The following is a 15,942-nucleotide window of genomic DNA, read 5'->3' on the forward strand; positions in this document are numbered from 1 at the left end:
CTTCCCTTTTCCTCAGGATGATAGGAAAGAATGGGAAAATCCACCGATTGTTGATGCATCGGTATCTAGGTTATCACATAAAATAATCTTACCTGTCCCTGGGGCAGCCTCCTTAAAGGACACGGCTGACCCCAAGATTGAGACCACTCTCAAATCTGTATATACAGCTGCTGGGGTGGCCCAAAGACCCACTATTGCTTGTGCATGGATCACTAGGGCCATTGCAAAATGGTCAGGTAACCTAATTGAGGGATTAGATTCCTTATCCAGGGGGGAGGTAGTTTACTCCTACAACATATACAGGACTCTGCAAATTTTATGGTAGAGGCCATAAAAAGAAATAGGCTTGCTCAAAGCACGCACCACTGCCATGGCAGTGTCAGCACGCAGGGGGCTTATGGCTACGCCAGTGGACTGTGGATGCGGATTCCAGGAAGGGCATGGAAAGCCTACCATCTCCTATTTGGAGATGAACGGGATACGTGGATATCCAAGGCTACGGCGGGTAAGTCTACATATCTTCCTTCCGCAGCCTCCCCAGTTAGGAAGACTTACTCAGCTCCACTTTGCAGTCCTTTTGGACAGCCAAATTGAAAAATAAAACCAGAGGTTTTTCTACAGCCTCCAGAGGCAATAGAGGTAAACCCAGAAAACCAGCAACTGCAGGTTCACAGGAAGAGAACTCAGATTCTGTTTCCTCAAAGCCTTCAGCATGACGGTGGACCGCACTGCCTGGAAGACAGGCAGGTGGGAGCCCGATTAAGAGATTTCAGTCACATATGGGTGACCTGATGTCAGGATCCCTGGGTCAAAGATCTTATCACACAGGGGTACAGGCTGGAGTTTCAGGAGCTCCCACCTCACAGATTCTTCAAATCAGGCTTACCAGCTTCTCAGGAAGCAAGTTTGACTTAGCAGGAAACAATTCAAACACTGGCACAGACTCAGGTCATTGTTCCAGTTCCTCCTCATCTGCGCAACAAAGGTTATTATTCCAATCTGTTTGTGGTACCAAAGCCGGACGGTTCGGTAAGACCCATTTTAAACCTCAAGTCCCTGAACCTGTACTTACGTGTGTTCAAATTCAAAGTGGAGTCTCTGAGAGCGGTGATTTCCGCTCTGGAGGAGGGGGTATTCCTGGTGTCTTTGGATATCAAGGATGCGTACCTTCATATTCCAATCTGCCCGCCTCATCAGGCTTATCTAAGGTTTGCATTACAGGACTGTCACTACAAGTTATAGGCCCTGCCATTTGGCCTCTCCACGGCACCGAGGGTGTTCACCAAGGTAATGGCAGATATGATGTTTCTCCTCCGCAAACAGGGAGTGAACATAATTCCGTACCTGGACGATCTGCTGATAAAAGCACCATCCAGGGAGAGGTTTTTGGACAACATTGCCCTCTCAACTCCTCTACTCTGGTATCACGGGTGTATTCTGAACCTATCAAAATCTCACCTGGAACTAACACGGAGGCTTCCGTTCCTGGGGATGATACTAGATATGGAGGCACAGAAGGTATTCCTTCCATTGGAAAAGGCTTTGGCAATCCAGTCGATTGTGCGGGATGTTCTGAAACCAACCCGGATATCGGTGCATCTATGCATTCGCCTTCTGGGGAAGATGGTAGCCGCTTACGAGGCACTGCAGTATGGAAAGGTTTCACGCAATGCCCTTCCAGCTGGATCTGTTGGATAAATGGCCCGGATTGCATCTCCACATGCACCAGAAGATACTTCTGTTGCCAAGAGCCAGGATTTCTCTTCTGTGGTGGCTTCAGACTTCTCACCTGACAGAGGGCCGAAAGTTTGGGTTTCAAAATTGGATTCTGCTAACCACAGATGCAAGCCTCAGAGGTTGGGGAGCAGTCACCCAAGGGGAACAGTTCCAAGGAAAATGGTCATGTCAGGAAACCATTCTCCCAATCAATATTCTGGAAATAAGGGCCATATACAACGCCCTTCTACAGGCATCACATCAACTTCAAGATCAAGCCATTCAGGTTCAGTCGGACAATGTGACGGCAGTAATGTACGTTAACTGGCAGGGTGGAACAAAGAGCAGAGCAGCAATTTCAGAGGTAACAAGGATTCTCCTTTGTGCAGAAAGACACACTGTGGCGTTGTTGGCAATCTTCATTCCGGGAGTGGACAACTGGGAAGCAGACTTCCTCAGCAGACACGACTTCCACCCAGGAGAGTGGGGCCTTCACCTGGAGGTGTTCGGGTGCTTGACACGTCGGTGGGGGGTTCCCCAAATCGACATGATGGCCTCTCGTCTCAACAAGAAGCTCAAGCGGTATTGTTCCATGTCGAGAGACCCACAGGCTGTGGCGGTGGATGCTCTGGTGACTCCATAGCTACACTTTATATCACTTTATTATCAATATTTTTTAGTGTGATGCCCTGTGGAGATCCTTTGCTGGATCATGTTTGGGGGTTACCTGCGTTCCAGATGTTGGCCCCATAGTGTTAGGGACCTGCTCGACAAGAGATGACCTGGACGATTGGTGGACAGGCCGATATTATTGGCCAACGATATACCAACAACCTCTTATGACATATTTTATTATACTGTAATGATTGTTTAGTGCATCTGCACCCCCTTTGTCTGTGTATACTACTTTATTCTCAGCAGCATAGCACCTTTCATTACTGGAGGGTGTGCAATTTAGAACCATTTTCCCGACTCCATGGGTTTACCAGATGGTGTACGTGTTTCCACCACTTCCATTGATCCCAAGAATTCTCAAAAGAATAAAAAGAGAGAAGATTCAAGCAATACTCATTGCTCTGGACTGGCCAAAAAGGGCCTGGTACACGAATCTGCTGGAGATGCTCTTTGAGGACCCGTGGCCTCTACCTCTTCGAGGATCTTCTGCAACAAGGGCCGTTCGTCTATCAAGACTTACACAGCTATGTTTGACGGCATGGATGTTGAGCGTCAAATTCTAACCCAGAAAGGGATCCTGGACAGGGTTATTCCAACTTTGATCCAAGCCAGAAAGGGGTCTAAACATTACCATCATATTTGGAAAAAATACGTCTCTTGATGTGAAAACAGAGTATGTCCTGCGGTGGAATTTCAACTGTGACGTTTTCTCCTTTTTCTGCAGTCAGGGGTGGACGTGGGCCTACGCTTGGGCTCCATAAAAGTCCAGGTTTCGGCCTTGTCCATTTTCTTCCAGAAACAATTGGCTTCCCTCCCGGTAGTTCAGGTGCTCTTGAAGGGTGTTCTGCACATCCAACAGCCCTTTGTGCCTCCCACGGCACCTTGGGATCTCAACGTGGTGTTGCAGTTTCTACAATCAGAATGGTTTGAGCCTTTACAGGAGGTTGACGTGAAGTTTCTTACGTGGAAAACCATCACACTGTTGGCCTGAGCTTCAGCAAGACGTGTGTCGGAACTGGGGGCGTTGTCTCACAAAAACCCCTATTTGATTTTTCATGAAGATAGAGCTTCCTAAGGTGGTGTCTGCGTTTCATATCAACCAACCTATTGTGGTTCCGGTGGTTACCTACACCTCTGCTACTTCAAAGTCCTTGGATGTTGTGAGGGCTTTGAAGATCTACGTGAAGCGGACAGCTCGTCACAGAAAATCAGACTCGCTGTTTGTTCTCTATGAAAATTGGGTGTCCTGCTTCAAAGCAGTCTATTGCTCGCTGGATCAGGGTTACTATCCAGCATGCTTATTCTACGGCAGGTTTGTCGGTTCCAAAATCTATACAGGCCCACTCTATTAGGTTGGTGGGTTCTACCTGGGCGGCTGCCCTGGGTGTCTCGGCTTTACAGCTCTGCCGAGCAGCTACTTGGTCAGGTTCGAATACATTTGCTAAGTTCTACAAGTTCAATACTTTGAACAAACTGAAGGTCCTCAGAGGCCAATCAGTTCTGCAGGAACCTCAGCACTCTCCCACCCGATTTGGGAGCTTTGGTACATCCCCATGGTACTAAATGGAGTCCAGTATCCTCTAGGACGTAAGAGAAAATAGGATTTTAATTGCCTACCGGTAAATCTTTTTCTCGTAGTGTGTAGAGGATACTGGGCGCCCACCCAGTGCTTCATTCTTCCTGCACTGTTACTTGTTAAGTACTGTTGTTGGATCAGCTGTTGCTGTTCCTCATCAAGTTTGGTTAGCATGGCTTACCTTTTGTTTTGTGTGTGTTGGTTTGAATCTCACCATGTTCGTCTCCTCTCCTCAGTTTCCTAGACTGAGTCTGGTAGGAGGGGCATAGAGAAAGGAGCGAGCGCACACTATCAAATTCTTAAAGTGCCCATGGCTCCTAGTTGACCTGTCTATACCCCATGGTACTAAATGGACCCCAGTATCCTCTACGGACTACGAGAAAAGGATTTACCGGTAGTTAATTAAAATCCGATTTTTAGAACCCAAAGGGGTAAATGTTATAGCATGTTATCAGGTTGGTTTTCACATTAATGCAACTTTAAATTTAGCAGCCTGTAATTCACAGGCTATTCCAATTATCAGTCTCACACCTGGATAATAGATTCCAATCTGTACATAGAATAGTACAGATCCTTTTTACTGTGCAGAGGTGATTAAATGTAGAGGGCTGTGTAGTAGGAATACCGGCTGAGTGTGCACCATGTAAGCTCAGTCTAGGGCTATAGAGGGGTTTCCACTTTTGGAGACTGATAAGTCAGCTTGTTATCTGTTTACGCTTGAACATCCCAGTATTTGGGGGAAGAATAATGTTTCCAGGTACAACTGGCCCAATGTGAAAACCTGAGGGAGAGAGCACCTTCCAATGTGTATCATACTCCTATCCCTCCAGTGTGTATCATACTCCTATCCCTCCAGTGTGTATCATACTCCTATCCATCCAGTGTGTATCATACTCCTATCCCCCCAGTGAGTATCATACTCCTATCCCCCCAGTGTGTATCACACTCCTGTCCCCCCCGGTGTGCATCACACTCCTGTCCCCCCCCCCCCGTATCACACTCCTGTCCCCCCCGGTGTGTATCACACTCCTGCCGTCCCCCCCCCTCGTCGTCCCCCCCCGGTGTGTATCACACTCCTATCCCTCCAGTGTGTACCATACTCCTATCCCTCCAGTGTGTAACATACTCCTATCCCTCCAGTCTGTATCATACTCCTATCCCTCCAGTGTGTAACATACTCCTATCCCCCCAGTGTGTATCATACTCCTATCCCCCCAGTGTGTATCATACTCCTATCCCTCCAGTCTGTACCATACTCCTATCCCTCCAGTCTGTATCATACTCCTATCCCTCCAGTGTGTAACATACTCCTATCCCCCCAGTGTGTATCATACTCCTATCCCTCCAGTCTGTACCATACTCCTATCCCTCCAGTCTGTATCATACTCCTATCCCTCCAGTGTGTAACATACTCCTATCCCCCCAGTGTGTATCATACTCCTATCCCTCCAGTGTGTGTCGTACTCCTATCCCTCCAGTGTGTATCATACTCCTATCACTCCAGTGTGTATCATACTCCTATCCCTCCAGTGTGTGTCATACGCCTATCCCCAGTGTGTGTCATACTCCTATCCCCAGTGTGTGTCATACTCGTATCTCCCCAGTGTGTGTCATACTCATATCCCCCCAGTTTGTGTCATACTCCTATCCCTCCAGTGTGTATCATACTCCTATCCCTCCAGTGTGTACCATACTCCTATCCCTCCAGTGTGTATCATACTCCTATCACTCCAGTGTGTATCATACTCCTATCCCTCCAGTGTGTAACATACTCCTATCCCTCCAGTGTGTACCATACTCCTATCCCTCCAGTCTGTATCATACTCCTATCCCTCCAGTGTGTAACATACTCCTATCCCCCCAGTGTGTATCATACTCCTATCCCCCCAGTCTGTACCATACTCCTATCCCTCCAGTCTGTACCATACTCCTATCCCTCCAGTCTGTATCATACTCCTATCCCTCCAGTGTGTAACATACTCCTATCCCCCCAGTGTGTATCATACTCCTATCCCTCCAGTCTGTACCATACTCCTATCCCTCCAGTCTGTATCATACTCCTATCCCTCCAGTGTGTAACATACTCCTATCCCCCCAGTGTGTATCATACTCCTATCCCTCCAGTGTGTGTCGTACTCCTATCCCTCCAGTGTGTATCATACTCCTATCACTCCAGTGTGTATCATACTCCTATCCCTCCAGTGTGTGTCATACGCCTATCCCCAGTGTGTGTCATACGCCTATCCCCAGTGTGTGTCATACTCCTATCCCCAGTGTGTGTCATACTCCTATCCCCAGTGTGTGTCATACTCATATCTCCCCAGTGTGTGTCATACTCCTATCCCTCCAGTGTGTATCATACTCCTATCCCTCCAGTGTGTATCATACTCCTATCCAGGGCCGGCTCTAGGCATGTTCGAATAGAGCGGCCGCACAGGGCGCCACCCTTAATGGGCGCCGCGCGCTGGCGCCGCCATATTCGATGCTGGAGCCGGCCCTGTGTGTGCAGCATTGGCCCGTGTGCACTGTGCGCTATGCGCGCTGCGCGGCGCCGGTGTCTGACGTCAGACGCCGGCGCCATAGTGCACACAAGTGGCCACCCGGACCCAGGCTCACTCTGACTCGCCGGCCGCCCGCCCGCCCGCCAGCACTCCCGCCCGCTCGCCAGCACACTCGGACAGGCGGACAGCAGCAGTACTCCTCCCCAGCAGCGCCGCAGGTATTGGGGGGATCCGCACTGTGGGGGCATTTCTGGCTATGGGGGGGGCATTTCTGGCACTGTGGGGGGCATTGCATATCTGGCTCTGTGGGGGCATATCTGGTTCTGTGGGGGCATATCTGGCACTGTGGGTGGCATATCTGGCACTGTGGGGGGCATTTCTGGCACTGTGCGGGCATATCTGGCACTGTGCGGGCATATCTGGCTCTGTGGGTGGCATATCTGGCACTGTGGGGGGCATTTCTGGCACTGTGGGGGCATATCTGGCACTGTGGGGGCATATCTGGCACTGTGGGGGCATATCTGGCACTGTGGGGGCATATCTGGCTCTGTGGGGGCATATCTGGCACTGTGGGTGGCATATCTGGCACTGTGGGTGGCATATCTGGCACTGTGGGGCATTTCTGGCACTGTGCGGGCATATCTGGCACTGTGGGGGCATATCTGGCTCTGTGGGTGGCATATCTGGCACTGTGGGGGGCATTTCTGGCACTGTGGGGGCATATCTGGCACTGTGGGGGCATATCTGGCTCTGTGGGGGCATATCTGGCACTGTGGGTGGCATATCTGGCACTGTGGGTGGCATATCTGGCACTGTGGGTGGCATATCTGGCACTGTGGGTGGCATTTCTGGCACTGTGGGTGGCATTTCTGGCACTGTGGGGGCATATCTGGCACTGTGGGGGCATATCTGGCACTGTGGGGGTATTTATCTGGCACTGTGGGGGTATTTATCTGGCACTGTGGGGGTATTTATCTGGCACTGTGGGGGCATTTATCTGGCACTGTGGGGGCATTTATCTGGCACTGTGGGGGCATTTATCTGGCACTGTGGGGGCATTTATCTGGCACTGTGGGGGCATTTATCTGGCTCTGTGGGGGCATATCTGGCTCTGTGGGGGCATTTATGTATCTGGCACCGTGGGGGCATTTATGTATCTGGCACCGTGGGGGCATTTATGTATCTGGCACCGTGGGGGCATTTATGTATCTGGCACCGTGGGGGCATTTATGTATCTGGCACCGTGGGGGCAATTATGTATCTGGCACCGTGGGGGCAATTATGTATCTGGCACCGTGGGGGCATTTATGTATCTGGCACCGTGGGGGCATTTCTTGCACTGTGGGGGCATTTCTTGCACTGTGGGGGCATATCTTGCACTGTGAGGGCATTAATGTATCTGGCACTGTGGGGGCATATCTGCGCTGTGGGGGCATTTATCCATCTGGAACTGTGTGGCCATTTATGTAGCTGGCACTGATGGGGGGCATGTCACGTGTAGCTGCCACTGCTGGGGGGCATGTCATGTGTAGCTGGCACTGCTGGGGGGCATATCATGTAGTGTTCCCGCTAGGCGTCTGTGGCTGGGCAGTGTGTCTCAGTGCTCTACCTGGCGCAATGTGTCTAACGTGCTCTTATAGGAGGTTCTACCTGGTGCAATGTGTATTAGCTGCACTACTGTGTGGTGTAATGTGAATTGCCACTATAATGTGGCTACGCACCTTCCCCACGAAGTAACTCCCCTAAATTTTTGCTGCGCGCCTTCGGCGCGCACTGTCCATGCTTTAGCGTGTGGAAATGGGTACAACAAGCATTACAATATGTACATCATTTTGCCCACCTAACTTAAAAATGTGCCCTCCCTGTGATCAGCAACCTGCCCTAAAAAGTGAACACTATCATGTGTAGCTGGCACTGCTGGGAGTCATGTCACGTGTAGCTGGCACTGCCGGAGGGCATGTCATGTGTAGCTGGCACTGCTGGGGGGCGAGACCACGCCCACTTTTTCAGGAGGCCACACCCACTTTTTCAGGAGCGCGCGCCTTCGGCGCGCGCATGGGGGAGGGGGGGGGCACTTTTAAATTTTCTCGCTCAGGGTGCTAGTAGGCCTGGAGCCGGCCCTGCTCCTATCCCTCCAGTGTGTATCATACTCCTATCCCTCCAGTGTGTATCATACTCCTATCCCTCCAGTGTGTGTCATACGCCTATCCCCAGTGTGTGTCATACTCCTATCCCCAGTGTGTGTCATACTCATATCCCCCCAGTTTGTGTCATACTCCTATCCCCCCAGTGTGTGTCATACTCCTATCCCCCCAGTGTGTCATACTCCAATCCCCCCAGTGTGTGTCATACTCCAATCCCCCCAGTGTGTGTCATACTCCTATCTCCCCAGTGTGTGTCATACTCATATCCCCCCAGTTTGTGTCATACTCCTATCCCCCCAGTGTGTGTCATACTCCTATCCCTCCAGTGTGTCATACTCCTATCCCCCCAGTGTGTATCATACTCCTATCCCTCCAGTGTGTATCACACTCCTATCCCTCCAGTGTGTATCATACTCCTATCCCTCCAGTGTGTATCATACTCCTATCCATCCAGTGTGTACCATACTCCTATCCCTCCAGTGTGTACCATACTCCTATCCCTCCAGTGTGTACCATACTCCTATCCCTCCAGTGTGTATCATACTCCTATCCCCCCAGTGTGTGTCATACTCCTATCCCTATCATACTCCTATCCCTCCAGTGTGTGTCATACTCCTATCCCTCCAGTGTGTGTCATACTCCTATCCCTCCAGTGTGTATCATACTCCTATCCCTCCAGTGTGTGTCATACTCCTATCCCTCCAGTGTGTACCATACTCCTATCCCTCCAGTGTGTGTCATACTCCTATCCCTCCAGTGTGTGTCATACTCCTATCCCTCCAGTGTGTATCATACTCCTATCCCTCCAGTGTGTGTCATACTCCTATCCCTCCAGTGTGTACCATACTCCTATCCCTCCAGTGTGTGTCATACTCCTATCCCTATCATACTCCTATCCCTCCAGTGTGTGTCATACTCCTATCCCTCCAGTGTGTGTCATACTCCTATCCCTCCAGTGTGTACCATACTCCTATCCCTCCAGTGTGTATCATACTCCTATCCCTCCAGTGTGTATCATACTCCTATCCCCCCAGTGTGGGTATCCGGACTCCAGGTCGACAACAAAAAGGTCGACACCCCTTAGGTCGACACACCTTAGGTCGACATGGACAAAAGGTCGACGTGGAAAAAGGTCGACATGAGATTTTTTTCCCTCTATTTTTTATTTAAAAAAAAAATAATTTTGGACCCTTTTTATACTTAACGATCCACGCGGATTACGATTGGAACGGTAAATCTGTGCCGAGCGAAGCGAGGGGACACGGTGCACTAATTGGGGTTCCCGGTCACTCTATGAAGAAAACGACACACAAAAAACAACATTAAAAACTCATGTCGACCTTTTTCCATGTCGACCTTTTGTCCATGTCGACCTAAGGTGTGTCGACCAACTGGCGTCGACCTAAGGTGTGTCGACCTTTTTGCTGTCGACCTGGAGTCCCAGACCCCCAGTGTGTATCATACTCCTATCCCTCCAGTGTGTATCATACTCCTATCCCTCCAGTGTGTATCACGCTCCTATCCCTCCAGTGTGTATCACACTCCTATCCCCCCCGGTGTGTGTCACACTCCCATCCCCCCCCGGTGTGTGTCACACTCCCATCCCCCCCCGGTGTGTATCACACTCCTATCCCCCCCCCGGTGTGTATCACACTCCTATCCCCCCCCCCCCCCCCCCGGTGTGTATCACACTTCTATCCCTCCCCCCCCGGTGTACCATACCCCTATCCCTCTAGTGTGTATCATACTCCTATCCCTCCAGTGTGTGTCATACTCCTATCCCTCCAGTGTGTATCGTACTCCAGTGTGTAACATGCTCCTATCCCTCCAGTGGGTAACATGCTCCTATCCCTCCAGTGTGTATCACGCTCCTATCCCTCCAGTGTGTATCATACTCCTATCCCTGCGGTGTGTGTCACACTCCTATCCCTCCAGTGTGTATCATACTCCTAACCCCACAGTGTGTATCACACTCCTATCCCCCCCGGTGTGTATCACACTCCTATCCCCCCAGGTGTGTATCACACTCCTATTCCCCCCCCCCCCCCCGGTGTGTATCACACTCATATCCCCCCATGTGTGTATCACACACCCACCCACCCCCTCCGGTGGGTATCACACTCCTATTTCCCCCCCGGTGTGTATCACACTCCTGTCCCCCCCGGTGTGTATCTCATTCCTATCCCCCCCGCCCGGTGTGTATCACACTCCTATCCACCCCCCCCCCCCCCGGTGTGTATCACACTCCTATCCACCCCCCCGGTGTGTATCACACTCCTATCCCCCCCGGTGTGTATCACACTCCTATCCCCCCCCCCCTCTCCGGTGTGTATCGCACTCCTATTCCCCCCCCCCCCGGTGTACCATACCCCTATCCCTCCAGTGTGTATCATACCCCTATCCCTCCAGTGTGTATCATACTCCTATCCCTCCAGTGTGTAACATGCTCCTATCCCTCCAGTGGGTAACATACTCCTATCCCTCCAGTGTGTACCATACCCCTATCCCTCCAGTGTGTATCATACCCGTATCCCTCCAGTGGGTAACATACTCCTATCCCCCCAGTGTGTGTCATACTCCTATTCCTCCAGTGTGTTCCATACTCCTATCCCCCCAGTGTGTACCATACTCCTATCCCCCCAGTGTGTACCATACTCCTATCCCCCCAGTGTGTGTCATACTCCTATCCCCCCAGTGTGTGTCATACTCCTATCCCCCCAGTGTGTGTCATACTCCTATCCCCCCAGTGTGTGTCATACTCCTATCCCCCCAGTGTGTGTCATACTCCTATCCCCCCAGTGTGTATCATACTCCTATCCATCCAGTGTGTATCATACTCCTATCCATCCAGTGTGTATCATACTCCTATCCCTCCAGTGTGTGTCATACTCCTATCCCCCCAGTGTGTATCATACTCCTATCCCTCCAGTGTGTGTCATACGCAGAGCTGTCCAGTGTGTAACATATGCAAAGCCCTCCAGTGTGCATCGTGCTTGGTGCCCTTCCATGTGTATCCAACTCAGAATCACTATATAATATGTTCCGTCTTCTATGTGCAGGAAAATACTTCATTCCAGTCTCATGCTTTCTACTTTTCAACCTGTTTGACTGGGCCGGCAGGAGCCTCACCGCTCTCGTCATGTGGGTGAGTATGAGATCCCGTTATGTTTATATAGGACCTCAAGTTTCCACAGGGCTAGTGAAGGGATTGGTGCATTTACAGTGAGACGCTGCTCCGGCCACTGTTCTGTACACAGGTGCAACTGTCATCATTATTCTGCACCGCACAGAATAGCGCGGAGCTTTACATACCGTGGAAACGCCATGTCGCAACCCATTTCCCTCTAAGATAAACAATATTCCACCAAAAGTGAGATCAGGCAATGATCCATCCGATTCGCAATGTATACATTGTCTTCCGTGCATACTATGTGCTGTCTGCGTTCGTGAAAGGAGATGTGTCATACTCCGATTTTAGCCCCAATCTGCAGAATATATCGCCATCTGGCAGGGGTAGATGGAACAGAGCAATGTTCTGCAGATCGCTAGAGAGATCATTAATGTAATAATGGGCCTAATTCAGACCTGATGTTTTCTCGCACATCTACGATCAATTTCTTAGACATGCGGGGGGACGCCCGCCCAACACAAAGCTAGACTGCACCGCATGCTGGCTCCTCCCCCTTCTCCCGCCCTGCAGACATGCGAGAGCATCGCATGGTGGCGATGCTTTCACATGTTTCGAGTAGCCCTCTGCCTGCGCAGGTGGTGGCATGGACCCACCACCCGAGTGGGAATACGGGGCTACGGCATTTGGCCGCCTGTTGGGATTCCGGTGTAGGGATCCTGAACGCCGGGATCCAGACAGGCGGTATGTTAACCGCATACCTGTGGGAATAATGATTGTTATTGCTCAGTAGACTCGTACAGAAGCGGTTATACACGTCCCTTAATGGTAATAATGTATGTCCACAACAGTAAACACAACACCACATGCTGTTTGTGTACAGCCGGGGGCGTGGCTCCACCTCAGCTATGAATGAAGCACATAAAGCACTGGACCAATCATAGGGTTATTGATCTGAGTGGCCAATCGGGTACATGTGTAACTGCGCTGGGCCAACCAATCAAGACTATAGTCTACTGGTCTAATGTAACCTTCTGCTCACATGCTGCTTATTTCTCCCCTGGGCAGTCACGAGGACAGACCTCTCCTCTCCCAAACGGGAGAGCTGTCACCACAGGGACGCAGTATACTAATGGTGGCAGTATTCTAGGATTGCCCACACACTGTAACCTGCAATGTGTCTGTCAGGTGACAGAGCGTTGTATGAACCCACAGAGTGTTTTACAAGACAATAGATTCCTTAACTTGAGATTTTATTAACCCTTCCTATGATTCTTTCCTCTTTAATTGTACTTATATCTGCAAACATGACGTGTGTAGTTTACATCTATATGCCTAACTGCATCTACCTATAGATTATTGTGCATGTTGCGTGTCTTCTGCAGCCTGGAAAGGACAGTAAGCTGTTGCCGATTATGGTGGCTGCTCGGGTGATCTTCCTGCCCCTCTTCATGCTCTGTAATGTGGTGCCCCGCAACTACATGCCAGTTTTACTAGCACACGATGCCTGGTATATTTGCATCATGGTGGTGTTCGCGATATCCAACGGCTACCTGGCCAGTCTCTGCATGTGCTTTGGTCCCAAGTAAGTACCCGTGTCCTTGTCAGCCTGTGATTCAACCCTTCACCCTGAGCCACTTCTAATCTGATCTAAAGGGGGCGAAAATAGACAGGCGTATTTTGTATTTAACATTACTGTCCCATTAAATACATCGGCCAAGACCACTAAAGACGTGGCAGCTTTGAAAAGCACTGCTTAGAACATTCTCCACCTAGTGTTAATCTTCTTCGGGATGCAGTCAGCTTCCCGACGGATGGGATCCCGGCGCTCGACATACCGACGTCGGAATCCCGTCCGTAGCAGGAACACCAGCATCTAAATCCCGACAGGACTCGGGATCCCGGTGTCTAAATACTGATGCCCGGAATCCTGATCCTTCTTTTAAGCGCCGGGTGGGGGAGTAGGTTTAGCCATTAGACAGGGGGTTAGGGTTCAGGGATGGGAAAGTTAGGGTTAGGTACCGGGGAGGGAGTGCTAGGGTTAGCCACTTAGCAAAGGAGGTTAGGGACCAAGTGCGGATGGTTAGGTTCAGGCAGCGGGGAAGGGAGGATTAGGGTTAGATACCACTGGGGAGGGTTAGGCACCCAAAAGGGAGGATTAGGGAAGGGAACAGGTGAGGGACAGGGGGCATAATGGGGGCTGTCAGGATTCTGATGGCCGGGATGCCGCTGTCGTTATTCTGACCGCCGGCATCCCGTCCATCGGGAAATCATACTGATCCCTCACCTTCATACTGTCCGGTCAGGCTCATTATTGTGTTCCTATCTAGGGTTAAAAAGTGGGTAGCACGGTTATGCACATTGCTCCCCCCTCCCTCTCATCCTCGGATATGGATGGGATGTGATAAATTTGCCCATATTTGCATTGCGATACTTCATACGTCCTTGCAATGTATTTAAGTATCCCTGCGAATCCTCTCTTTGCAGAAAATACCCTGAGAGTGTAACCGCACACGCGCTGCCAGCTGCCCAGATCATTGGATAATCATAAGCAAGATCATGTCTGGATGGCTGGATTAAGGGAAGGGCGACGTGGAGGGGGGTGGGGGGGGATGCTCTGTAGAGGATGCTCTGATTCTGACACATCTACTTTGCATTGCGAAGCTGCAGAAGAGGCTGGGGGCTGTCCAGCAGCTCTGGGAGTACTGGACATGCCCCCATCGTGACAAAAATGGGCCCTGGACAAGATTCCCATACTCGGGCCCGCTGTCTCCCTGCAATAGTGGGGGCCCCCATAACCTCTGACGCACTGGGCCCCCACCTGCCCTGGACAAGATACAAACATATCGGCTCTTACTAAGTATATAGACTTGTGTATTACATGCTGTAATCTCCAGTACTGGGGAAGTGTCCCAATTTCCACACTACATCCCCTCACATCTCTCTCTTGTCTCTACAGGAAAGTTAATGTACAAGAGGCTGAAACCGGTGGCGCTATAATGGCATTCTTCCTGACGCTGGGCCTGGCTCTCGGAGCAGCATTTTCCTTCCTTTTGAGGATTCTGGTCTGATTTTCCTGAAACCTGGTGTCTAGCGCTACCTCGTGTGTAATCAATGCACCCAATGCATAGTGAAAACGAAGCCATCAGTATTACAGCGCGTTTCGCTCAGGATCTGATAAATATAGCCTTTCCTGTATCACAGCATCATTCCCTGAGGTTCTGATATCAGTTTGTCCCATGCCTCCTCCTGCCTGGGCTATATCCTGCTCCACCAGCATCGGGGCCCATCTCGTAAAGGGGCCCCTAATTACGGAATGCCGTATAGCATTGACTGTAAATCTTATCCATTATTTTACGTGGGTGATTTTACCATTAACGCGCCAGAGACTATTCTTGCAGTAATTCCCCATGTGACAACAGAAGAATGGCAATGTGAGTGACTGCCACAATGTTACGTGACAAGATGGCGGTTGCTTAGTCAGGTTGTGTGTTATTATTGTATGACTGATTCATTCTTTTCTTTCCAGGTTACTGGATTATAGTTTACAGCTCTGAGTGTTATATTTGTGCAGATTTCTATGTATTAATCTCTGGAATTATTTACTTTTTTTTTTTTTTTTACTTCATAGTAAAATCTGTTTAAAACTTTTGTTCAACTGAAGGCAAAACTATTTTGTGCAATTAGCGCAGTTTGCATAACTGTCAAAATTTACATTAATTCGCTTTTTTATTTTTTTATTCTTGGATTCCATAATTTTATCCTTTGTATCCCAGAGCCACACGCACTATAAGCTATGACTGAGAGATAATAGGAAAATACAGTGCTTCACGTAGGGACCTACTGTATTAAATCCTTTTACCTAAATCTGCAGTCTTTCTGCATCAGTGATGGGAATTCTGGTGTAATAAACCTGCTCAGTTACAGATTAACAAAGGTGCCAGGTGTGCAAAGAAGGGCAACTAAAATAGTGCATGGCCTACAGTACATAACTTACTTGGAAAGACTAAAGGATAGTTTGGGGCAGAGAAGGGAAAGGACATGACAAAAACTTTCAAATATACCAAGGGCTTTAACAAGGTACAGGAGGGAAACATTCTTCACAGGAAGAGAAGTATTAGAACACAAGGACATTGACTGAGACTGGAGGGGGGAGGTTCAGGGGAAACTTGAGAAAAATTACTTCACAGAAAGGGTAGTGGA

General features: G+C 49.9%; 1 protein-coding gene across 4 annotated transcripts in view; it reads left to right on the forward strand.

Annotated features, from left to right (window-relative positions):
- SLC29A1 (solute carrier family 29 member 1 (Augustine blood group)) overlaps window positions 1–15,397 on the forward strand; it is a 151,415-nt gene extending 136,018 nt beyond the window's left edge. For all 4 annotated transcript variants that reach the window (XM_063918814.1, XM_063918813.1, XM_063918812.1 and 1 more), the window contains 3 exons: window positions 11,672–11,757; window positions 13,125–13,324; window positions 14,699–15,397. In XM_063918814.1, coding sequence (XP_063774884.1) covers window positions 11,672–11,757; window positions 13,125–13,324; window positions 14,699–14,810 — 398 coding nt within the window. In that variant the 3' untranslated portion in view covers window positions 14,811–15,397. The remainder of the gene's footprint in view (window positions 1–11,671; window positions 11,758–13,124; window positions 13,325–14,698) is intronic.
- The last annotated feature ends 545 nt before the right edge of the window (window positions 15,398–15,942 follow it).

Source organism: Pseudophryne corroboree, chromosome 4 (assembly GCF_028390025.1).
Source record: "Pseudophryne corroboree isolate aPseCor3 chromosome 4, aPseCor3.hap2, whole genome shotgun sequence".
NCBI lineage: Eukaryota > Metazoa > Chordata > Amphibia > Anura > Myobatrachidae > Pseudophryne > Pseudophryne corroboree.